This window comes from Geotrypetes seraphini, chromosome 8 (assembly GCF_902459505.1).
Source record: "Geotrypetes seraphini chromosome 8, aGeoSer1.1, whole genome shotgun sequence".
In the NCBI taxonomy this organism is placed as follows: domain Eukaryota; kingdom Metazoa; phylum Chordata; class Amphibia; order Gymnophiona; family Dermophiidae; genus Geotrypetes; species Geotrypetes seraphini.
This window is the reverse complement of record NC_047091.1, coordinates 66157168-66182369: the sequence shown is the minus strand read 5'-3', so window position 1 is coordinate 66182369 and position 25202 is coordinate 66157168. Positions and strand designations below refer to the sequence as shown.

Here is a 25202-nt window from a genome sequence, read left to right as displayed (position 1 = left end):
TCGATGTCCGTCTCGGTGGCGGGACGGGGATCGGGATCGTCTGTGCATCGCATGGTCTCCCGAGGCCCCCAAGTGATGGATAGGGCTGGAAGCGGTGGATCGCAACTGGGGTTGCGATGCGGATTCTTGCGATGCTGCCCAAGTCTGGTAAGGAGTGCGGAAGAACTCTTCCTGACTATGCCCAGGGCTTTGATTATCGATCGAAGGTCTGGTCCCATATTGGCGCGGAGGCGTAATGGGCTCTAATGGCGGCATATCGCTAGGCGAGGCTTGCCGCATGGGCATCGCCGCCCTCCCCCGTTCGTCCTCGTCGGTTTTCGAGGTCGAACGGCGTGGGGGAGGGGGCGGACCGCCCCTTTGGACCGGTACCAGGAGGTCACCCTGTATGGCAGCGATGAGCCCGGGTCCGATGGTCTGCATGAGCTCAACGAATTGAGCTTCCAGCATGGACCGCAGCGAAGCCGATAAGGAGGGATCCGCACCGAAAGGGGGTCCTCCTGCACGGTCATCGCGTTCCTTCGAGGTCGAGTGCTTATGCTTGGTAGCTTTAGGCACTTTGATGACCACTGGTGGTACTGTGGAAGGAAGAGGTACCTGAACCGAGGAGACCGGGGCAGGCACCGACGTCGAGCTCGTGGATGGTGTCGGGATGAACGATGCCGGTTTCACCACACTCGATGCAGGAGGGGTCGATGCCGGTTTCGCACGAACCGGGGAAGTATCAGATGAAGTGGAAGCCGAAGGATCCTTAGCTGCGTCCATCTTGAACATCGACTCCCACAATAGGCAACGCCGTTTGAATGAGCGTGCCGTAAGGGTAGAGCAAGGCCTGCACGATTTCGGGATGTGGTCAGGACCAAGACACTGCAAACAGCGTCGGTGCGGGTCCGTGAGTGAAATCGCGCGTTGGCACTTGCTGCACTTTTTAAACCCGGTGATTGGCCGGGACATAGGCCGGAAAATCTCCGCCGCGAGGTCGAAGCCAGTAGGCCTGAGCCACGTGGCCGGCCCGTTCGACCCGCCGGAGGAAATAATCTTTTTTTTTTTTTTTTTAAACTGAAAAAGAAATGTACTGTTAATTGTAATCAAAAGAAAGCGAAAAACGCGGACAAGGAAGGCAAATTTAACTGAATTCAGCTAGCGCATGATGAAGTTGAACTTCTCAGCTCCGCGGAAAGAAAAGAACTGAGGAGACACGCCCGGCTCTCCGGGCGGGAAGGCACCGGCGCATGCGCGGTGCGGGCATCTGGAAACTTTAAGTTTCTACAAGCAACACGTGCTTGTGAGACGTCCGTACCGGGCTCTGTCTGATGACATCACCCACTAGTGAGAATACCTGCCTGCTTGTCCTGGGATAATACAGCAACTACTCGTGCCAATAATCTCTCTGCCGGGGCTTACGCTAGAAGGCAGTACTTGTTCATGGAGGGCCAGCATATGTGCAGACCATCTACAGGCAAAGAAAATGGTTTGCGTATGCGTCAGGATTGCTCTGCAGCGATCCATGTGGTCGGTGTGGGACGTGCCTCCGATCGCCCCCATTTGCATGAGGACGTATTGTGGATCGGATCGGCCCCGGAGCAGGAAGATTAGTGAATCTAGCCCTAAGTCTTCCAAGCCCAAAATTCAACCTTTCTGATTTGGAATCAAAGTGAGAGGCAGCACTGCTAGTTACCCTATCTGCTAGTGTGATTTGGAGTGAACCCCATGGGCCAGAATTTTCCTCTCGTCAGCCCCCCCCCCCCTCCGCACACACAAAACCTCTACCCCGCTTGCCATCACAGAGCTGCTGCTGGTCCACTTCTCTGAGTATCTGTGTGTACTCTCTTTATACTTTGCACACTAAACATGGAAATGCATTACTATTTCTATTTCTCTGCTGCTACACTGTATGCAAAATCTAGCTTGGGGGGTTCAGTTTAATTTTTGTCTCCCTTAATACTTTGGGGTCACTTAGCCTGTATTTGAAGAGAGGCTGTGTTCTTCATATGTGACCAAGACCAGCTATTCTGTTGGCACTTACTGTGTATGATCAATCTTTACTAATACAGCTTGTTTAGTTTTCCTGATGGAAAGTATAAAAATTTTATAAAAATATGGGAGCCATGAACATCTTTTTGTCATGATTAAATGCCATTTCTCTATTAATTATACACCACTTAGTGTTGGGTGGGGGGAGGGTTTCAATTGGAGGGTTTATGATCTTATAATGAATAATGGGCTTAGAGGGAGGGTGGGAGGGGGGGTTGCATTTATATTTATAAGATACACTGATAAGATGTTCAAGTGGTCTAATTAATAGTGTTTATTATGAATTTTTGTACACTTGATGAAAGTTTTAAAATGAATAAAGAATTTAAAAAAAAAAAGTTTTCCTGATAACATGTACCGAAGTTCTAGTTCCCACTGCAATGCTTACGGTACTGATTTTCCTAAGTAGGCCCTCGTTGTGCGACTCCTAGAGGGTAATGTTATTATAATAGGGTAGATATGCTCTAGAGCAGGGGTAGGGAACTGCTTTCAATGCATATTCATTGAGGAAATCCTGAAAACCCGACTGGAATACGGCTCTCGAGGACCGGAGTTCCCTACCCCTGCTCTAGAGCAGTGGTTCTGAACCAAGTCATTAAGCACACTCAGCCAGTCAGGTTTTCAGGATTTCCATAATTAATATGCATGAGAGATTGCACACACTGCCTCCTTTATATGCAAAGCTAGCTCATGTTTATTGATGGTGGAAATCCTGAAAACTCAACTGGTTAGGTATACCCTGAGAACTGGGTTGTCAACCACTGCTCTGTAAGGCTTGAGTGACTTTCGTAAGGTTTTGTGTTATTTCACAACATGCCTAAGGTTTTGTAAAAAAAAAAAAAAGGGGGGGAGATTTAAGCACGTTACTCATTCCAATTTCCAGATTATTTATAAATAAGTATATATGTTTAATTGGAAACGGCTTGCTAACAGGCAGTATATAAATTTTTTAAATAAATAAATGTTTATTCACACCTTCAACGAAGTCAAGCAAATTGATGAGGCAAGACTTCCTTGGATGAACCCCATGTTGACTCTGTCCCATTAAATCATGTTTGCCTACATGTTCCACAATTTTATTTTTTATAATGATTTCAACTATTTTGCCCAGCACTGAAGTCATGCTTACCAGTCTTTAATTTCCCGGATTGTCCCTGGAACCCTTTCTAAAAATCGGTATAACATTAGCCCCTCCTCCCCTCTTCAGATATTACAAACAATTTTAGCGACCGGTTACTTACTAATAGCAGATCAGCAGTTTCATGTTTGAGTTCTTTCAGGACCCTGGGATATATACCCATCCCATCCAGGTGATTTATCACTCTTTAACTTGTCAATTTAACTTAGTGCATCTTCCAGATACACCAAGATTTCTTTAAGTTCCTCTGCCTATGCAGGGGTTCTTCCCTGCTGTGTTCAAGAGTGCTTCCATTGGCCCTCTTCTTCTGATACAGGTGTCATCTCCCACCCCACTACACTTTATCCTCTCCAAACAGCCGAGTCCCTGATCACCTGTTGTGATGGGGACATTCAGGTGTTTTATTTGGATAAGAATATAACAATATAACAATAGCTTTATTGGGTCAGACCAATGATCCATCAAGCCCAGTAGCCCGTTCTCACGATGGCCAATCCAGGTTACTAGCACCTGGCCACAACCCAAGGAGTAGCAATATTCCATGCTACCGATCCAGGGCAAGCAGTGGCTTCCAAGTCTCTCAATAACAGACTATAGACTGTTCCTCCAGGAACTTGTCCAAACCTTTCTTAAAACCAGCTATGCTATCCGCTCTTACCACAATCTCTGGCAATGCGTTCAAGAGCTTAACTATTCTCTGAGTGAAAAAAATATTCCCTCCTATTGGTTTTAAAAGTATTTCCCTATAACTTAAATTGAGTGTCCCCTAGTCTTTGTAATTTTTGACGCAGTGAAAAATCGATCCACTTGTACCCATTCTACTCCACTCAGGATTTTGTACACTTAAATCCTATCTCCCCTCAGCCGTCTCGTTTCCAAGCTGAAGAGCCCTAACCGTTTTAGTCTTTCCTCATACGAGAGGAGTTCCATCCCCTTTACCATCTTGGTCGCTCTTCTTTGAACCTTTTCTAGTGCCACTATATCTTTCTTGAGATAAGGAGACCAGAACTAAACGCAATACTCCAGATGAGGTCGCACCATGGAGCGATACAGGTGCATTATAACATTCTTAGTCTTGTTAACCATCCCTTTTTTAATAATTCCCAGCATCCTGTTTGCTTTTTTGGCCACCGACGCACATTGGGCGGAAGGTTTCATCGTATTGTCTATGATGATACCCAGATCCTTTAAATGTCCTTATATGCCACCTTGACACGTTGTAGTAATTTGATGAAGTGCATGCTTACAGCTACATGCTAAATTACACATGTAAAATACTAGAATGCAGCACGATGATTAAATGCCAAAATCCCATATAAGCACCGTCTGTTAATACATGTGTAGCTTATATATTGTGTATTTTACATGTAGGTGTACATGGGAAGGAGCATTTTTGAAAGGACATCCAAGTCAGACCGTCCCCAACGGATGTCCATTACATATGCATTTTCAAACAGGATACAGTCTGTTTGAAAATTCGCAAGACACATGTCCTTGAGCTGGAAGCATTCAGCATGAACATCCGTTTTACACTCAGATACATCTAAATTTTAACCAAGGGACATAGGTATCTGTATAACAGCATCCACAGAAAATGACCACATGGATATCCATGCAGAGGTCAGCCTATTGCTTAGTGCAGTGGACTAGACTGTAATGCAAGAGATTCAGGTCCAAATCCCACTCTTAATTTTGTAATTGCGAGTCATCCAGGAACAGAAATATACCTGAATGTACACTACTTCAGTAGCTCGCAAGCCCAAAAAGTGTGGGCATCCCTTCTGTAAACAGTGGTGTCCGTCCCAGCTTGTGTTCCCTCCGGTGGTTGCTTCACTTCTGGTTGGCTCTCCAGCTCAAAGCCACGGGTGTCGGCTCCTCACGCAATCCGTGGCTGCGTCGAAAGCACTCCCTCTGACATCAAGATGTCAGAGAAAAGGCTTCCAACGCAGCCACGGATCTGTAAGGTGTAGACGCGTGCTGCTTTGAGCAGGGAAACTGGCCAGACATGCTGGGCAGGGAAGAGATGTTCCTGCTGCACAGGGAAGGGGGGGGAAGAAATGCTGCTGCTGCACAGGAAAGGGGGTGAGAGAAATGCTGCTGCTGCTGACCCAATTGGGGAGAGAGAGGGAAGAAGAGAGAAGGAAGACAAGGGAGAGGAACTAGAGATGCCAAGTCCATGGGAGGGATGGAAAGGAAAGGAGATACCAGACCATGGAGGGGGAGGAAGAGATGCCATGGCATGGGGGAGGGAAGGGAAGGAGATAGAGATACCACACCATGGTGTGGAGTGGGAAGGAAGGAAGGAAAGGAGAAGAGAAAGAGAGAGATGCCAAAGCATAGGGGAGGGGGTGGAGACAGAAAAATGGAGAGGGGGTGAAGCTGAAATGAATCATGTGCAAAGGAGAGAAGGGACCCCGGATATATAGTTTATTGAAGGGACATAGAAAGAGGGAAGATGCCATATGGAAGAGAGAGAGGGTGGACAGTAGATGGAAGGGGCAGAGAGAGTGTGGGCAGTAGATAGAAGGGGTAGAGAGTGTGGGCAGTAGATGGAAGGGGTAGAAAGGGAGGGCAGAAGCTGGGTGGAAGGGGCAAAGAGAGGGCAGATGTTGCATGGAAGGGAGAGAGGACAAGCGCTGTATAGAAAGAAGAGAGCAAAGAGAAGATGATTAAAGCAGAAACAACAAAAGGTAGAAAGATTTTTTTTTGTTGCTTTGCTTAGAATCATTACATTACATTACATTTGTGATTTCTATTCCGCCTGTGCCTTGCGGTTCTAAGCGGATTACAGTTAAAAGAGATCAGGACATTACCGAGAGAATTACATTACAACGATTTAAGTAAATTACATGTTGTGGTATAGAAATACAAGTATAAGATATCTGGATTTATCGATAGAATAACTTGACAGGGTTCAAGTAGTTACAAGGTTCAGTGGGGAAAACAATATAGGCAACTGAAGAAAGATACCTAACTTTGAAGGAATCAGTTAAGTGGATACCTAAGGGAGATGCTTTTTTAGGAGAAGGTTAAATGGATACCTAAGGGAGATGCTTATTTAGGAGTTTGGATATTTTTCGTAAATGAGGTTCAAGGGGATGACTAGTGTGTTATTTGCTGGGGAGAGTGCATGTGCGATTGGGGAGGGGAATATTAAGTAAGGATGTGTTTTTTGAAAAGAAATGTTTTGATTTCTTTCCGAAACACTTTGATGTCTGTTGTTTTGATCATCAGTTTGGTGATGGTGGGGTCAATTTTCGTTGCCTGAGTTGCTAGAAGGCTGTCGTAAAGTTTCTTACGTCGGGTACCATTATGAGGGGGGAAGGTGAAAAGATTCTGAGTTCTTCTTGATCTGGGTAGTCGGTAGCGGCAAAGACGGTTGTTCAGGTAATTGGGGGCCATACCATGGGTTACTTTGAAAAGTAAGCAGTAGAGTTTGAATTGAGTTCTTGCTTTTATCGGAAGCCAGTGAGAGTCTACATAGGCGGGTGTGACGTGGTCGAATTTGCTGAGCGAGTAGATGAGTCTGATAGCTGTGTTCTGAACGGTCTGTAGTTGTTTTATCATAGTATTTGGGCAAGGTAGGTAGAGGCTGTTGCAGTAATCTAAGGAGCTGAGTATGAGGGATTGTACAATGATCTTGAAGTGTTCTTTGGAAAAGAATTTTCTTATTTTTCTTAGGTTTCACATGGTGAAGAATGCTTTTTTTATGGTTTTGTGTATTTGTGTTTGCATTGTTTGCAAGTAGTATTGTAACTGTATTGATAAAAGTTTATAAATAGGAAATGGAAATAAGGCATTTTTTTGGACTACACCCCTTTCCTCAGGACAGAATAGCATAACAGCAGTATACTGTACTGTTCTGAAGAAAGATTTGGCCTCTGAAAGCTAATTGAAAAATGGATTAGTCCAATAAAATGGTATTTTCTTATTTCTCATTATTTGTTTAATTTTAATTTGTTAATTTGTAAAGTGGTGATTGTTATGTATCAGTTTTTTCAAATTTACATCTACTGTCTTTATATTTTGCACAGTATTAGGGGACATGTGTCACTGTTTTTGTGGTGTTGCATTGTATGCAGAGTCTGGTTTCTTGGCGGTTCAGTTTAACTTTTGTCTACATATTTCTATTTTTAGTTTGTGATTATTCCATATTGGGCGAGGGTGTATCTCTGTTCTGTGTGTATGAAAAGGACATAGTTTTCAGTTGGCATTGACTGCAGGATCAATTGACTGTGCGGGATCTGGCTTGTTTAGTTTTACAATGTATGTGTTGGTGTTCTAGTGCTCACTGCAGTGTTTAAGATGCTGCCTTTTCCTAGGTATACTCTTGTTGTACGATATGTGGATTGTTACTAAAAATCATATTTTTGTTATAGATGGGGGGGAGTCAAAAAATGATGGGCCCTGGGTGTCACATATGCTAGGTACGCCACTCCATCCAGGAGAGGGTGGGTGGGGGGAGGCTATTTCTGTCCTAATTTGACTTTTGAGTATGTCCACCTGGAGTGGGAGGAGGGTGGGAGAATATTTTTAATCTGAATAGGGTAAGGTTATTGGGATAGTCTATGTTTCTGTGTTTTACTGAATAATCATTGGGTGGGGGGAGAAAATGTTTGGTTATGCATTATTTGTAAGTTGAATGTGCTTTTAGTGTTGAAACATTTTATTAATTTTCCAAGAAACAAAGCAGCAAACACTAAACAAGACATAACAAAGTACAACAGCCCCTTCCCACCCGTCCCTCCCCAATCACCTCTCACCCAAAGGTTGCATCCCAGCTCTAGCAAGTCTACCACAACAAGAAGCTCGGAGATCTGTGTTCCGATAATCCCCGAACCCACACTCCACAATACATAAGCAACCTGGTAGTCACTCCACCATCCACCACAAAACCCCCTTATGGTCAGAAGCAATCCCCCCCACTCCCTCCCCCTTCTCCAAACTAACACTCCAAAATCAAGAGAAGCCCAAACCAAGAAAGCACATGATTCCCAAACTAACTACAGAATGCTCACTCCACATCTACCATTCCCCCTGCCAAAAACCTATCCCAAGCTCAACCCCCATACCCAAAACTCACCAATCGCAGACTAAAGCACTCGCAGGGTATTCAAAATAAGACTAGGGCTTTGAGGATGTAACTGATGCAAATATGGGCCCCAAATTTTCAAATATCACTGACCCCCTTTTACGGGATTCCCATGCATCCCTCGCTTCCCAACAGGCCAATTGATGTACATCAGCCCGCCAATGCCAATACCCCGGGGGCTCACGCAGAGTCCAATATTTCATAATACATTTCCGAGCCACCAACCCTAGCTTGCGACACAACAATTGACATACCTCCCCCCCCCCCCAGAGTCCCAAACGCAGCAAGTAAATATAGCACCAATTGCTCCGGTGTGCCGGCCAAGGCCAGATGAAGCCCTTGCCACATAAACTGGAGAATCTCCCGCCAAAACGATTGAATAAGACTACAGCCCCAAAACATATGCCCAAAAGTCCCCACCTCCTTCCCGCATTTCAGACACAAAGGCGTAGCAGCACCCCCACAATAAAAATACTGTGCAGACGTGAAATACGCCCTATACAGCACCCGATAATAGCATTCCTGTAGGGTAGCCCAATGGGTTAAGGAGGGAACTACCCGTAGTTGGGTCAAAAAGTCCCAAGACTGCAAAGGCACCGATAAGTCCCTCTTCCAACCCTGTCAGTAAAGGCCCACCTCCGTACTTGGTTCTACCAGCCCCAACCCCTTGTAAATCATGGACACCGAGATCTCCTCATCCGTGTCCTCCCCCCAAAAATCACGCAAACGAGACCCCATATACTGACAAAATATATCTTTACTGTAACCCACTTGTGTCCCATGTACTGACAAAATGAATCTTTAATGTAAACCACTTGCATCCCATGTACTGACTAAATGTATCTTTATTGTAAACCGTTTCTATCCCATGTACTGTCAAATGTATCTTTATTGTAAACCGCTTCGAACTTCACGGTATAGCGGTATATAAGAAATAAATTATTATTATTATATATCTAACCAACTGCCCAGAGTCTACAGTGGCCCAATAATGCTTAAGCTGACAATACGCAAAAGTATTATCCCATTGACGTCCACCCGAGCTTGCAAATCCTCAAACGCTACAAGCTCCTCTTCCAAAGTCATCACATGCTCCAACTTCCAGACCCCTTCCCTCTCCCAGTTGGCAAAGGCTGCGTTATCAAACCCCGGGGGAAAGGGGGAATGCCCGCGCAACGGAATCTGATCAGTAATCGCTGGGTCCCCATCCAAATTACGCACCAACCATGTCCACGCCTCCTTCAGAGAGCTCACCAGCAGACTATGATGGAGCCCGTCAGGGAGTGCTCTAGGCGGCAAATGCAATAGCGACAATAATAATAATAATTTATTTTCTTATATACCGCTATACCGTGAAGTTCGAAGCGGTTTACAATAAAGATACATTTGACAGTACATGGGATAGAAACGGTTTACAATAAAGATACGTTTAGTCAGTACATGGGATGCAAGTGGTTTACATTAAAGATTCATTTTGTCAGTACATGGGATACAAGTGGGTTACAATACAAGTGGTTTACTATCAGGGTGCATTTTGTCAGTGTATGGGATACAGGTGGGTTACAATAAAGATACATTTAGTCAGTACATGAGATTCAAGGTGGAAAGTATAATTAGTTTTGGGCCTTGGAATTAGGGGGCGAGGTGGAAGGGTCATGGCGAGGAAGAGTTGATATGAACAGGTGAATAGTACGCATTTTCCATCTGCACCGGTGTAAATTTAGTCGAACCCAACAACCAATCACCTAAATACCTCAACAGGCACGCATAATTATACCGTCATAGATTGGGCAACCCCAGACTCCCTTCTCCCCAACCCCCCCTGTAAACGGGCTATAGGCATTTTAGGCAGTTGAATGTGCTTTTATTAACTTATTATATGATATATAGCACTTTTGAAGTTTAGAAAAATCAATAAAGAATTGAAAAATAATTTTAAAAAAGAGCTTACATATCACTCCTCTTCTCCAGCAGCACCACTGGCTCCCAATTTTCTACAGGATCCAACAAAAAATCCTTTCGTAAAGGGTTCTTCATGCTGGAATTTCCCCCTTATCTTTCATCACTTATCGTCCCCTATATCTTGCGCTCCTCTTTATAAAGTCGACTCTTACGCCCCTCTGTCCATTATTCACAGTTAGAATCTACAAGCCACTCTTGCCTCTTTCTTCACTGCTCTCTTCTTCTGAACTCCCTACTAGCAGAACTCAGGTCTGAAACGTCCTATGTAATTCAGGGCTTCCCTGAAAACTTATCTTTTTTCATTAGCTTTCCCAGGAACTGTTGATGCAAGGGTGACAAGCGGGCAGAGGCATACTTTCCAGTTTATTTCTCTTCCTTCTTCTGTGTCTTCTTCTGTTTACTTTGCCCTATATTAATAATTATTGTTGCTGACTCATTTCCTACTTTCTGTGACTAATGACTTTATTTGTATTATAAACTTCTTTCAGTTTGCCCCAGGTGCAGAGTTGGGGGGTGCATGGAGCAGTCGCAGGACCAAGTTCATCTGTGCATGGCTGTCAGTTCCTCCAGCCCCCACCCCTTCTGATGTCAATTTCTTGTTCCAGGGTAAGGCACAAGCAGAACCAGAGGCTGCACACATCCAGACTGCAGCTCCATGACCACTCCATGCACCCACTACTGCCTGGAGGAGGGGGGTTCTCCACTCCAGATAGCCAGCAAGCCAAGTACGCCACTGTTTAAACCATTTTGATTTCTGGCCTGAGAGGAGGAATATCAAGCACTAACTAAACAAACATTTGTGAAATCTACATCGGCAAGACCAGGGGCTGCAGAAGTAAAAGATGGGACCAGAAGCTCACCAAATGTGACACCAGAACAGACAGACTCTGGTCTCTCCTGCGTCATATTTTAAGTCATGTGTTGCAAGAAGTTTGAACACCAAATATAGAGCGCTGAAACGGTGGTAAATAAATTGAATTGAATGAAAATTTGGAACTACTGACTGAAAGAATGGCTGAAGTGGAAGGCAAGGTCCAAGCACTTGTAGTTCAGCAGGAGAAAGACCTTCCAAGTCACCTATAGAACCTGTGTCCAGATTCTAATTTGCCTCCTAGAGACTTTGTTGTTAAGCTCCTTTGCTATCCAGCGATGAAACATGTTCTTTGGATGGCATGACAGCTGAAAGTCAGCCGATATAAATATCCACAGTACGGCTCTTCCCAGATCTCAGTGTAAAGACACTGCACAGGAAGAGAGAGACCTGCAGAAACATAAGCAGGCCTTGCAGGAGAGAGGCCTGCGTGTACAGTGGGCATATGCCACCCCACTACAATTAGTGATCACTACTGATGGAAAATAGATTTTTGCAGTTTGAGAAAGAGAGGTATTCATCAACTTGTAAGCGGTGTCAGGTCAAAAGCGCGCCGGGACAAAGGCGCACCCAGACAATTGAGCGCAGCGTGGAGGTGCGCGCCGCAGAAAATTACTGTTTTTACGGCTCCGACGGGGGGGGGCGTAGGGTGGGAATCCCCCCCACTTTACTTAATAGAGATTGCGCCGCATTGTGGGGGGTTATAACCCCCCACATTTTACTGAAAACTTCACTTTTCCCTGTTTTTAGGGAAAAAGTTAAGTTTACAGTAAAATGTGGAGGGTTACAACCCCCCAAATCCCCCACAACGCCGGTGCGATCTCTATTAAGTAAACTGGGGGGGGGCTCCCCAACAAAACCCCCCGGAGCCCCTAAAAACTGTCATTTTCTTTGGCGCACGCCTCTGTCTTGCGCTCAGTGGTCAGCGCGCACCTTTGTCTTTCGCGGGGTTGTCTATGAACCCTTGTAAGCAGTGCACACAAGCACATTGGTCTCGGAAGAGGTCTGAATCTATTTTGAGGTTCAAATTGAGCAATTTAAGAGACACGGGAAAACTCCCATGTCTGAGGCCCTCTTCATTCAGCACTCACATCAGGCAAATTCTCTGCCCAAATCTGCTCACTTGCCTCGGTCAGATTTAGACTCTGGAGCTGATGAGGATAGTGTATTGGGGAGCACTCATTTGATTTCAGACAATGCTAAAAATATCTAACTTGCACTGTGGACTTACTGGGGGTCCAATGCAATGGTATAGTCTATCTTAGATAGACAGTCTTGTTATATTTGCTGTCTAAGGGTATAATCACAGGATAAGTGCAATATGGAATACATGATGTTCAACAGATGGGAAGAATGAGGTGGCAGGGGGGCAGACTACTACAGTAGAGAAGGGTGGCAAGTCAAATGCGCGCAAGACAAAAGCGCGAAGACAAGTGAGCGCAAAACAATTCAGCGCAACCGACAATTGAGCACAAGTGAACGGAGCGCACCACAAAATGTTAACAACTAAATCACGCGCACATTTACGTAGGTAGGTCATTGTCATATGTGACTGTGTTTTGCAAGTGCATTTTTATCACTATAGTTACCTAGCCTCTTTGTGCTGCGAATATGAGTCACGTGAATGCATGTTCGTTACTATGGTGAATACGAGTCACGTGAATGCATGTTCGTTACTATGGTTACATTGGCTCCTTTTATATGTGCTGAGAACAGCCCGCCTTTCTTTCGCTGCCTGACTGTGTCTGTTATAGTTGTCTGCGCGCATTTGACTATGAATCGTAGAGAAGTGCATGTCTCTTTGGGGATAGGGTGAGGTTGGACACTGAGGGGGTTCTCAGGAGGGCTATGGGGGGGTGCGGGGATAGTGGTCTATTTTACAAAGGGGCTGGGAATGGTGGGATGTAGGTGGACCTAACCACCCAGTGAAGAAGAGTTTTGAAACGCCTGAAAGATGACAGAATGGACACTGATCTCCTATAAGAAACTAAAGTTGACACCTTGTGAGGCAGGTAAATTGCAAAAGGAGGATTGAGGTGTTGTGCATCACTCTTTCTATGGTTCCAAAAAGAGAGGGAGCTGCATACTGTTAGTAATTTATAATAAGGAGATTGATATCAAGGAATATGTGCCAGGTTGTCCAGAAGGATTGATACTTGGAAATTCACCTTAATCTTTATGCCTATGCAAAATTTGTTTGAATGCTCTCTACGCTCTATTTGCTCTAAGTAGTGGGAGAGTTGATTGTGATGGAGATATGAATTGGTAAGGAGGATCATTCAAAGAGAAGAGAAGGGAATGGAGAAAGTTGAAACACTGTATAGATACCAGCTGGAAGACATATGGAAGCAGTATTCAACTGGTTCGGGGGAGTCAAAAATATATTTAAAACTCAAGAAAGAATGACTTATACTCTAGACCTGGTTACCTTCTCACAGAAAGAAAATAAAAATGTTTAAACCACTGGCACAGAAATCACTATTCATCCCATCGTGGTTTCCAATCACATAATGATCTTAGGTGTGCTGTCTCTGAAGGGGACTCATCTCGAAGGGCTAATATTAATTTGCTCCTTAAATCTGAAATTCAACAACATTTATTCACATACTGGAGGGAATACAAAGAGAAAAATGACGAATGAGAAAAACACCAGAACAGCATTGATTAGAGAGGTGTCAGTCCCAAGCGACTACTCAATGAATGGTGTAGAGGGAAAAGATCTTCAAGTCCCAAGAAATGCAGTCCGAGACCAAGAAAATGCAGCAGAAGGATATATAAATCTCTCTTCATTTTGTGAATCACAGGCCTAATTAAAAAGATTTTCCAAGAATACCTGGATAAACTGCCTATATATATTACATCTTATGAACTCCAGAAAGAAGCTCTCTTTAGCACAATGCAAGTATTACAGCAAAGGTTGGCAGTAAATTTGAGAACCCGATATCACGCTTCACATACGCTGGTCTTAGGAGCAAAGTTCATTACTGTCATGTGTAAAAATAGCCCATCTGGAGACACTGCCAAAAGAGGCAAATGATACAGGGGATGTTGAGCACAAGCGAGGAAATTGACAAGGCCTACCTCAGGAGCAAGGATGGAATACCCAATAAACAGGGTAAAGCACATGCTTAGGACATCAGCGAAAAAAGGGATTCCAGTTGTCTAAAAAAAGATAAATGTGCAAGAAACATGTGGGAAGGACACCAGAAGGGCGCCACCAACTCCAGTATGTGAATTTGTGTCTGCCAGAAGTAGAAGTGCACGATAGGTCACAAGGACACCTTGCACAAGATTAAAGTGGTTGGACCCTCGTAGCCTAAACAACATTTGTTGAAATGTTTGATCTCGACTCATACAGCCCCTTCCACTCTAACTGAAATGTCTCATTATCTCAATTGCTCTCTCAGGAGTACTGTTTCATTCTTAGAAACAGAGGTCCCGATGGCACAAAAGGTTAAGACTGGAACTCGTGGCACTCATTTTTTCAGCAAGTCTGCATGGACAAGAGCATTAAGAGGATTGCTCCTGCCCTGATTCACCCCACTGGACCACCAGTAATTAAGGTAGGCCAAGGGGGGGAGTCCTACACTGCTTCTCCGAGGGAGGGGTGTTTCCACTCTTCTCCGAGGGAGGGGTGTTTCCACAGCAGGGAGAGAGGGAGCATTCGCGTGTTGATTCTACAGCAGAGAGGGAAGGAAGGGGTGTGTGGAAATTCTACAGCCGGCTGACAGCCGGGATAGGACCCAACACCTCACCTCAAGAGAGGGAGGGATTGTTCCCGTCCCAGCTTGGCTAACCACACCACTGAACCACCAGGATTTAAGGTGGACCCATATATAAACCGAGACCCCCATTTTGGGCTTTTTGTGACCCATATACCTTAATTTATATTTGAGTATATGCAGTATGTAGTTTCTTATATACCGACTGAAAGCCCCAAAGCTATCAAAGTGGTATACATTCAGGTACAATAGGTATTTTTATGTCCCTGGAAGGCTCAGGCTTGTAGAGAGATGTTTGTTTTTACATATTTTAGTGGCTTATTTTCAAATAAAAGACTTGTATCCATTAGTTGGCTGTGACACCTCCAGTGCCTCTTTTTGCTGTTCTCTTTATATTTAACTCTTTACCATCTAGAGATCTTGTCAGCTTCTTTTCATGTAGGGATTTATTAAAATATACAGCTTGACCATAACATTAGATCTGGTCAGAGGAAGGGGGAAGGGAACTTGGGATACCTATGGGTTTCATCTGTTAGCACTGCTCCCTTCCTCACCCCCACCCCATAAACTTCAACTCTTGTGTCAACAAAAGGCATCTCACCCCCTCAAGCCACCCCTGTCCCTTAATGGTACCTGGGTGAATTCTTCTTTCATGTCCTCTGTCCGGTGCAGCTCCATATTCAGGACGTCCACAAACTGTTTGGTGCGATCCTCAGCACTTACGTTAATGAAGCCCACCTGCTCCAGAAACTAGGAAGGGATGAATGGGAGGGGGGAATGAAAAAAAAAAAAAAAAAGGCATTGAATCAGTGAGGGCAAGTATCAGTGGCGGTCAAGATAGGGTTACCATATTTGTGAAGACAAAAAAAAAAAAAAAAAAAAAGGCACATGACCCCACCCACATTCTGCCCTTTTCCTTGGTCTCCCATCCCATCTCTGTACTTTTTTAGTGCTTCTCTCTCCCTCCTCCCCCAAGGGTGCTTCTCTCTCTCTTCTTCCAATCAACCCCAACCCCTTCCTGTGTCTGCCCCCCTCTCTCCTTCCAACCTTCTCTCCTGCCGTTTCTGTCTCTCTAAGCCAGGGGTGTCAAAGTCCCTTCTCGAGGGCCGCAATCCAGTCGGATTTTCAGGATTTCCCCAATGAATATGCATGAGATCAATTAGCATACAATGAAAGCAGTACATGCAAATAGATCTCCTGCATATTCATTGGGGAAATCCTGAAAACTCAACTGGATTGCAGCCCTTGAGGAGGGACTTTGACACCCCTGCTCTAAGGTTACCAGATTTCCTCTTTAAAAAGAGCACGCATGAATGTGATGTCATCAAGTCAATATCCACGCATACACAGAGGTCCTCCAGATGCAGCCCTGAGCTCAGGGCCTTCCAAAACCTGAACAAACTGCCAACAAATATCTTCCTACTTGGGGCCTTGACACCAATAACGCTTCACGACATTTCATTCCTAAAACACCTGGCCTTGGTCATATGTGCAAAACACAGATAAACCATATGCAAATACAGGACCACAAACTAAAAGTCCTAATACAAAAACAAAACCCTATGATGCCAGACTCTGTATGCAGTACAAAACCAGAGAAATAAAGAAATATATTTCTTCCTTAACAGTGCAAAATATAGACAGCAGATGTAAATTCTGAAAACATATTTCAATCACTAAATTGAAAATAAAATCAATTTTTCCTACCTTTATTATCTGGTGATTTTATTTTTCTATTCATCTATTCCCAGTCTCTGGTTGCACTTCCTTCTGTCTGTGCTCTAAAATCTGTTTCCAGGGCCACTTTATCCATTTGCTTTTTTCTCTCCTTCACTTTCTGCCCTACATCCATCTTTTTTCAACTTTATTCCATTTTTCTACTTCCTCCTTAAATCCACCTACTTTTCCATGTCTTCCCTTCCCATCTATCCATGCGCACTCTCTCCTCCCTCTCTCTGCCCTTCCCCAGCATCCATGTGTGCCATCTCTTCCCTCTTTCTTCTCCCCTATTCCCATCTATCCATAAACAGCATTTCTTCCATTTTCTTCCCTTCCCCACACCTCCCATCCCTATGCAACATCTCTTCCCTTGCTCTCCCCCTCCTTCCCATCATTGTAAATACCATGTCCTCCCCATCTCTCCCCTTCCCCTCCATCCCTGTGTACCATCTCCTCCCTTTTGTTCCCCTTCCTAAGGTCTGGGATCTTTATCCTCTCTTTCTCACAGTCTGGCATCTCTCTTCCCTCCTTCCTTTAACTCCTCCCCCCTTTTTGGTCTGGACTCTCTGTCTTTCCCTTCTCTTCCCCCTACTTAGTCTGGAACCTCCCTCCCCTTTCCTGTCCCTGGTCTGACATCTCTCTCTTCTTCCCCCCCCTTCCCCATCCAGTGGTCTTAACATTTCTCTCCTTTCCTTCTCCTCCCCCACCCTTCCGTGGTCTGGCATCTATCTGCTCCTTCCCTTTCTTCCCCTTGAGGTCTGGCATATTTCCTTCCCTTTCCTCCTATCCCTGCAGTTCAACATCTCTTACCCGCCCCATGCTATTTCTCCCCACCCCAGGATCTGGTGCTTGCTCACTGTTCTCCTAGAAGTGCTGCTCTAACTCTTTGGCCATAGTCAGCATGAGTGAAGTAAAAACGCTGCCTCGAGTGACCCAGAAGCTTTCTCTCTGCTACTGCTTCCCGCCTATGCGGGGCAGGAAGCAGCAGCAGAGGAAAAGCTTCCAGGTCGCCAAAGGCAGCATGTTTACTTCATTCACATTGCCTACGGCTGAAGAGTTAGAGCAGCACTGCTGGGAGAAGGGTGAGCACAAAATGGATCTCGGGGAGGGGGGGAAAGGGTGGTAGGGGACTCAGGATAGGTATGCAGGCCTTGCAATGACTGCTATATGGTTTCCAGATGTCCAGTTTCCCTGGACAAAAATAGCAAAATAGAAAAGCCACCTGGACTTCTTAAAGAGTCCTCAAAAAGAGAACATGTCCAGGGAAACCCGAATATCCGGTAACCCTACGTCTCTCTCCTCCCATCCAGCACTACCCTACTCCATGCTCTTTTCTCCAGCACTCTTTCCTTTACATAATGCTTCCCCAGCCCGCCCTTCATCTCTGCTGTTTCTCCAGCCCTCCCTCCTTTTCTTAATGCTATTTCTCCAGCCCCCTCCCTCCTGTTTCTTCTTCCCTTAATGTTGTTTCTCCAGCTCTCTCCATGCCATTTCTCCAGCCCCCTCTTCTCCCTCCTCTGACACTACTCTCTAGCTCCCAACTCCCCCACCTACCTCTTCCCTGGGCCCGGCGCTGTAACTGAATCTTCGAGCAGGTGGCAGTAGCAACAAAGCAAGCTAGCTGCCACCGGCCTGCCCTGGAAGCTGTCTCTCTGCAAGTCCCGCCTATACGAGAACAGGAAATTGCTGCAGAGGGGCTGTTGCTGCTGCCGGCTGCCCAAAGATTCAGTTACAGCAGTCAGACCCAGGGAAGTGGTAGATGGGGGAGTCAGGAGAGCCAGCTAAACCCGGACAGACTCCCCCATTTTTGAAAAACTATCCGGGCACCTGGATAGTCCTCGAAAAAGAGGACATGTCCAGGTTTTCCCAGGTGTCTGGTAACCCTGAGTCAGAGGCAGTATTCACAAAGGCAAGGGTCAGCAAAGGCAGGTGTTAATGGCATGGTAGACATTGGTAGACATACTCAATCTATGCATGCTAATATTATCAAAGCTTTACACTCACCTTCCCATACTCCTGGGGTGTGTACAAGATGTAACCTCGTTGCCTCACATACTCAGCAAAGACTTGAGACCAGGGCTTCTCTCCACAGCAATAGTCTGTAATCAGCACCTTACCACCTGGTTTTAACCAGGACTGCAGAATGCAATTATGAGAGAAAGATAAAGGGACGAATTACTACAAAATGACTGCAGTTTCCGTCTCTCCATGGTGTTTTCTCACCCAAAAAAGTCATTCTCCTCCCTCTCCTACCCAAACTCCTGTCCCCCATTTCTCTTAGTAGATGGCGTTCCCCACACCCGGCACTCACATAGAAGCGCTGGAAGAGAGCTGCCTTGTCAGCAATGTGCAGAATGGTATCACGACTGTAGACCACATCAAAGGATCCTGCAGGAAGGATGCACCTGGTGGCATCTGCAATCTCAAATTGCACCTGCAGGAGAAAAGTTGAAACCTTAAAGATTAGGGCCAGCTCTGGAGCCTGCAAAACCAGATAGATTCTATTCAGGCTAAGGAAACAGGCTCCAGGTCATGTAACGGGCCAAAATGGTTCTTGGTTTACCCTCCCATCGCATCTATGGGCCTGTAGGTACAAATGAGTTTCTTAAATTGAACAAAAAAATAGGTGCATTTGTTTTTGGATACAGGGTAATATAGACAGAAAAACAAGTTCAGTCCTTAAGCATCTCATTCACCTAAACCTTTCCCCTATTTAATTTCCCAAAACTCCTACTCTGGCTTTTACAAAGAATTCCATATCATTCCTTGGAGCATTGGAGCATTTACCTAGCTGGCCCACAGTAGAAACCTCTACCACGGCTTTGTAAAATGAGCCCTTTAAGTATTTGTAGTCTAAAAGCTTAGCTATTTCTTAACTAAGCATGAGATAAATGTATGTAAGATAGATACTCTCCACTGGGAAAAATATGGTAGATTTTCGGACAGCAGCAGTTAGCAGTTTTTAGGCACCATCAGTATTATCACCAGACCATGTACAGGCACCAGCATTAAATATCCGGCTTTATGTATCCCATTATCTTTTATGTGGTTAAGTGCGATTATGTGAGAGAATGAGGGTCAGCCTGGCCCCTTTTAATGCAAGAAGCCCTACCTGAGACATCAGTTTAGGAATGCCCAAGTGAGGGAAGAAAGCTGTCTGAGTAGTGGGAGTATGTGACAGAGATTGTGTGAGGGACACCAGGAATCTGTTCCCCGCTCCTTCTAGTCTCCATTCTTACCCATAGGAAACAGCCTCCCAAAGCCCCGTCATCTCTCTCTAGGAAGCAACATAGGCTGCCTGTTTTCCCGGACTGTCGGGAGTGAAGAAGGAATTCAGTCCCTGACACAGTAGAACCAAAAAGCTGGGGAAGAATTCCAGGATCCGCCAGGGAGGGAAAGCCTAGTCAGTTTCCATGGGAGGAGGATCAGTACACACTCCACCCCAGAGCTACTGGGTTCCTCCTGGGAGGGAGTTGGGGATCCCATATAATGGCATCTCCTGCAATTTAGGAAGGGAGATGGAATAGAAGCCCTCAGAGCAAACTGTCCCAGACTCGAGTGCTAGCATGGCTGATGAACGGACACCTCCTGAAAAAAAGGAGAAATTAGGTTCTTACCTGCTAATTTACTTTCTTTTAGCTTCTCCAGACCAGTAGAGGTTAATCCTTACGAATGGGTATATATCTAATCATGACCAGCAGGTGGAGACTGAAAACAAAACTTTGGGACAGTATATACTATCCTCCCTTCTCTATTTCCCTCAGTCTGCCGAATAGCCAAGCAGAACCAAGAACTGGAAAACAGGAAGAAAACAATACTCCGAACAGGAGTAACAAATAACATACCCAAATGCTGTTGGAAAATGCAGAGGAGAAATACCCGAAGGAAAATGTCCCCACAGCTCGCCAGCTAAGCCAGCCGAGCCACAGCCGCTGTTCTTTAATTCTCCCCGGCCCTAGAAAAATACTAGAACCCGCAGCAAAAAACAAAAAACTGCCCGCGAAACAGCCCCAACAACAACAACAACAACAACAGACAGGGTGGGGACCTCTACTGGTCTGGAGAAGCTAAAAGAAAGTAAATTAGCAGGTAAGAACCTAATTTCTCCTTCTTTAGCACTCTCCAGACCAGCAGAGGTTAATCCTTACGAATGGGACGTACCAAAGCAGTCCCCTCACGGGCGGGACCCCCGAAGGGCCGATACCAGAACACGCTCACCGAACACCGCGTCCCGACGCGCCTGAACATCTACCCGATAATGCCTAACAAATGAAAGCAAGGAGGACCAAACCGCAGCCTTACAAATATCCACCGGAGGCACGAGCGACGACTCAGCCCAAGAAGCCGCCTGACCCCGAGAGGAATGAGCCTTGAGAAACTCCGGAACCGGCTTCTGACTCAGAAGATAAGCGGAAGCAATCGTCTCCTTGATCCAGCGCGCAATAGTAGCCCTAGAAGCTCCAGCCCCCCGACGAGGACCCGCCAGAAGGACAAAGAGATGATCGGAGCTCCGAAATTCCCGGGTCCTCTGCACATAAGCGCGGAGGACCCGACCGACATCCAACTTGCGCAGCTGCCGTTGCTCAGAAGAACCCTCCCGACTACCAAAGCCCGGGAGGACCACCGATTGATTGACATGAAAAGGAGAAACTACTTTCGGCAGAAAGGAAGGAACAGGCCGCAAAACAACCCGCTCCCTCGAAAATTCCAGGAAGGGAGCCCTACAAGAGAAAGCCTGTAGCTCAGACACCCGCCTAGCGGAAGTAATGGCCACCAAAAAGACCGACTTCAGCGTAAGGTCCTTCAAAGAACCGCCATCCAACGGCTCGAAAGGCGGGCGCACCAGAACCGAAAGAACCAGAGTGAGATCCCAAGAGGGAATCGAGGGCCTTATGGGAGGCCTGAGCAACTTGGCCGCCCGAAGAAAGCGAATCACATCAGGAATGGCCGACAAACGCTGACCTGTCACCAGCCCCCAAAAAGCCGACAGGGCCGCCAGTTGAACCCGGAGAGAAGACCAAGCCAGGCCTCTATCCAGGCCAGCCTGCAAGAACTCTAGAATGTTAGGCAGGGAAGCGCGAAAAGAGACCACTCCCCGCGCCCGGCACCATTCCTCAAAAAGACGCCAAACCCGCACATAAGCCCGAGAGGTAGAAAGCCTCCGGGACCCCACAAGTGTAGAGATCACCTTATCTGAATATCCCTTCTTACTCAGGCGGCCCCTTTCAAGAGCCAAGCCGTAAGACAAAAGGGAGACAGGTCGAACATGGGAATGGGACCCTGCACCAGAAGATCACACACGAGAGGCAGAGGAAGAGGATCCGCCACCAGATGCCTCACCAGATCCGCATACCACGGACGACGAGGCCAATCCGGAGCCACCAAAACCACCAGCCCCGGGTGGCGAACAATGCGAAGCAGTTCTCTGCCCACTAATGGCCAAGGAGGGAACACATACAACAGCCCCTCCGTTGGCCACGGCTGGACCAGAGCATCCAGACCCTCGGCCAGACCGTCCCTGCGACGACTGAAGAAGCGGGGTACTTTGGCGTTGCCACTTGTGGCCATCAGATCCATCAGGGGCTGCCCCCAAGCCCGCACTATCAACTGAAACGCCCCGGCGCCGAGACACCACTCTCCCGGATCCAAGAAGTGACGACTGAGGAAGTCCGCCTGAACGTTTTCTACTCCGGCAATGTGAGAGGCCGAGAGGTCCAGAAGATGCGACTCCGCCCAAACCATGAGCCGAGCCGCCTCCTGCGCCACCTGAGTGCTCTTGGTGCCCCCCTGACGATTGACATAAGCCACCGCTGTGGCATTGTCCGACAGGATTCTGACCGACTTGCCCAACAAAAGGGAGTGGAAAGCCAACAGCGCCAGCCGGACCGCTCTGGTCTCCAACACGTTGATCGACCAGGAGGCCTCCTCCGCGGACCAGGTACCCTGAGCTGAGTGACCCAGACACTGAGCCCCCCAACCCAGGAGACTCGCATCCGTAAGGAGCACCGTCCACTGCGGAAGATCCAGACCCACCCCCTGAACTAGGTGAGGGGTCTGGAGCCACCAACGCAGACTGCAGCGCGCCAAGCCTCGCAGGGGAACCGGAACATCCATCCCGTGCCTCTGGGGAGACCACCCCCGGAGCAGAGCATACTGGAGAGGACGCATGTGGGCCCGCGCCCACCTCACCACGTCCAGGGACGCCGCCATCGACCCCAAGACCTGGAGGAAATCTCGCGCCCGAGGACACCGGGACGCCAAAAGCAGGCGAATCTGAGATTGCAATTTTCTCACCCGGGCCTCTGGGAGGAAGACCCTCCCCAAGGAGGTGTCGAACAGCACCCCTAGGTACTCCAGACGCTGAGCCGGGACTAACCGACTCTTGGAAAGGTTGACCACCCAGCCCAGCGACCGGAGAAACTCCACCACCCGAGCCGTAACCCGGGAGCTTTCCTGCAACGACTTTGCCCGAATTAACCAGTCGTCCAGGTAGGGGTGTACCAGGATGCCCTCCGACCGCAAGGCTGCCGCGACGACCACCATCACCTTGGTGAACGTCCGGGGAGCCGTGGCCAGCCCAAAGGGAAGCGCACAGAACTGATAGTGCTGACCCAAGATCGCAAAGCGCAGGAAACGCTGATAAGAGGCCCGAATGGGAACATGCAAGTAGGCCTCCGTCAGATCGAGAGAAGTGAGAAACTCCCCCGGCTGAACCGCCAGAATGACCGACCGCAGAGTTTCCATATGGAAAGAGGGAATCTTGAGAGCCCTGTTGACCCCTTTCAAATCGAGGATGGGCCGAAAGGTCCCCTCCTTCTTGGGCACCACAAAGTAAATGGAGTACCTGCCCGTGCCCCACTCCGGAGGGGGCACTGGAACAACTGCCCTGAGATCTAGCAAGCGCTGAAGGGTCTGGCGAAAAGCCTGCGTCTTCCCAGGAGTCTGACATGGAGAAGCGAGGAAAAAGTCCGGAAGAGAGCGGGCGAACTCCAGGGCATAACCGTCCCGCACCACCTCCAGGACCCACTGATCGGACGTGATCTCGGCCCATTTGGGGAAAAAGTTGCGCAGCCGGGCCCCCACCGGAACCAAAGGGGGTGCCGGCAAGGCGTCATTGAGCAGGACGGGAAGCGGGGGAACCGGCGGAGGGATTCCCTGCCCCCCGACGGGCCCCCCGAAAGGGCTGCATGCGCTGGAAGAACCGATCCCGGGAAAACCCCGGAGACTGGAAAAGAGCAGCCCCACGCCCAGGGCGATACTTGCGAAATTCCCGCAAACGCCCCCGGGCCGCACCACCCCGAGACGCAGGGCGGGCACGGTCCTCCGGCAGACGGGGAACTTTCGAGTCCGACAGAGTCTGAATCAACTTATCCAAGTCCTCTCCAAATAAAAACGACCCCTGAAAGGGAAATTTAGTAAGCTTAGCTTTGGACGCAGCATCCGCCGCCCAAGCGCGCAGCCACAACACACGCCTTGCGGCCACGCCAAAAGCCATAGACTTAGCTGAGATCCGCACCAAGTCATATAGAGCATCTGAGAGGAATGAGGCAGCCATCTCAATCTTCGCTACCTCCTGATCCACCAGAGACCAGTCATCAGACTCCCGATCCAAGACACGCTCCGCCCACCGAAACACGGCGCGAGCGACCAGTCCCCCACAAATAGCCGCCTGGACCCCAAAGGCAGAGACCTGAAAATTTTGCTTAAGTATGTTCTCCATCTTGCGCTCCTCAGAGTCCCGCAAGGCAGAACCGCCCTCAACAGGCACGGTATGCCGCCTGGAAATTGCCGAGACCACCGCAACCACAACTGGCGAAGCTAACGTAGCCCGATCCCCTTCAGGAATGGGATACAGGCGAGCCATGCTGCGCGCCAGCCGAAACGGCGTCTCCGGCGTTTTCCACTGTTCCAGAATAATATCCCGAATATCCTGATGCATAGGAAAAGAGCGGGAAATGGAACGGATCCCCCGTAACAGAGGGTCCCCCACACGCGGAGTCTCCGGCGGCGCGTCCTCAAAACGCAAAACCGAAGAAACCTGTTGAATAAGGTCAGGCAGCTCATCTCTCTGAAAAAAGGCGCACCACGGACACCTCCTCACTGGAGAACGGGACACCCGACAACCCGCCGCCAGCTTCCGTCCCCTCCAGAGGGTCCTGGAATTCCTCAGAAGGGTCCAGGTCCTCCTCCAGACCGACACGTTCCTCCGACCACAAATCCTCGTCCCACGACACCCGCGGACGCTTGGACAAGGGAGGCGGCGGAGGGGACGTCACGTCAGACGAGAGAGGCAAAGCCGCAGGGAGCGCGGAGGAAACCCCACCCCCCGAAACCCCCTGGGCGCAACCGGGACCCCCAGCCGCCTGAAAATAGGCTCTGCATAAAGAAAAGAAAAATCAGGAGAAAAACCCCCCGAGGGTCTGCATAGACAAAACAGGGGAAAGGTCACCTGAGGTGGAAGACAAAATGGAGGGGCCAGACAGAGAAGATGGCGACTTTCCCGCCAAAAAAGCTCCCTCCATAGCCTGTAGCGGCTGAGAGACCTGAACAGTCTCAGCCGCTAAAGCAGGCAAGCCGGCATCAGCTGTCAAAAAATCAGCTGAGAGGGAATCCTCAAAAACCCGACCGTCGGCGGCTCGGGGAATCCCTCCGTGGGCGGATGGAGAA

The 25202-nt window shown here is 47.7% G+C and overlaps 1 protein-coding gene across 1 annotated transcript in view; it reads right to left on the bottom strand.

Moving 5' to 3' along the window:
- The window catches only part of LOC117365847 (phosphomethylethanolamine N-methyltransferase-like), a 51090-nt gene that overhangs the window by 6129 nt on the left and 19759 nt on the right, over positions 1–25202 (bottom strand). Inside the window, exons 9-11 of the mRNA XM_033956738.1 lie at positions 18847–18969; positions 18540–18671; positions 15450–15566 (exon numbers count right to left, since the gene is read on the bottom strand). Coding sequence (XP_033812629.1) covers positions 15450–15566; positions 18540–18671; positions 18847–18969 — 372 coding nt within the window. The remainder of the gene's footprint in view (positions 1–15449; positions 15567–18539; positions 18672–18846; positions 18970–25202) is intronic.